This window comes from Nanorana parkeri, unplaced genomic scaffold (genome assembly GCF_000935625.1).
Source record: "Nanorana parkeri isolate BGI_ZX_2015 unplaced genomic scaffold, ASM93562v1 scaffold630, whole genome shotgun sequence".
Lineage (NCBI taxonomy): Eukaryota > Metazoa > Chordata > Amphibia > Anura > Dicroglossidae > Nanorana > Nanorana parkeri.
This window is the reverse complement of record NW_017306898.1, coordinates 281833-282770: the sequence shown is the minus strand read 5'-3', so window position 1 is coordinate 282770 and position 938 is coordinate 281833. Positions and strand designations below refer to the sequence as shown.

The 938-nt window shown below is 46.7% G+C and overlaps 1 protein-coding gene across 1 annotated transcript in view; it reads right to left on the bottom strand.

The window, feature by feature from the left end:
• Positions 1-279: 279 nt before the first annotated feature.
• LEPROT overlaps positions 280-938 on the bottom strand; it is an 11407-nt gene continuing 10748 nt past the window's right edge. The window contains exon 5 of the mRNA XM_018563079.1: positions 280-407. Coding sequence (XP_018418581.1) covers positions 291-407 — 117 coding nt within the window. The 3' untranslated portion in view covers positions 280-290. The remainder of the gene's footprint in view (positions 408-938) is intronic.

Below are 938 nucleotides of genomic sequence, written 5' to 3'. Positions count from 1 at the left end.
AAATAAAAGGCTCCCCTTAAACTAGAAGCAGCTTCTGGAAAGCATGTGTGGGACACGTGTGGTTCTCAATGAAAGTGCTTTTACCATGGCAGAAATAAAGTCACAGAACTAAACAAACAAAGAAGTGTAGAGACGCGGTGCTGCATAGATCTACAGCCTTTCCCATCATCTCCTAAACTTGATATACAAGAGATTAGGCCCTGATTACTATACACGGGATGTATATACATACACAGGATCAGCCTGGAGCTGTCTGTACAATTAGGGAGGGCAGCTGGCTTCTTCTTTTTTTACCACTGCTCCCAACTAAAGTCGTCCCCTCTTCCGAAAACGATGAAAAATCCCAGGATTGTACAAAAGATCACGGTGTTTCCTGCCAGGACCAGGCCACAGGCTCCCCATTGGATCTGCAAAACAACGGAAGCAAGTTTAATCTGTTTATATTGTTTGCGTTTCCTAGTTTATCCTTTCCTCCCTCATTAACGTGCTAATGACATTTTTAAATGAGGTCTTTCCCTTTTCATAACATACCTTATACCAGGGGTGTCAAACTCGATTTAACCGCGGGCCGCATCAACATTATGGTTGCCCTCAAAGGGTCGGTTGTATCTGTAAGACTATATAAATGTATCTAATCTTTATCATAAGTGCCTCTGCATTCGATTATTAATGGTTTTAGTAATAACTTGAAGGAGAACTATGGGGTCAGGGCTTTTCCCCATAGTTCTCCTTAGGGTAACGGGAGGACACAAACTAGCGTCCTCCCATCACCCTAAGCTCAGCTGTAGCTCGCGGTATACTGAGACGCCGGAGCGGATCCCGACATCGAAATCCGCCCAGCTGCATGAGTGACAGCCGGCTCTGCCTATCTAGAGGCAGAGCCAGCTGTACCCGCCCCCTCCCCCGTCCCTTCCGCCCGTCAGCGCTGGTTGGACGGA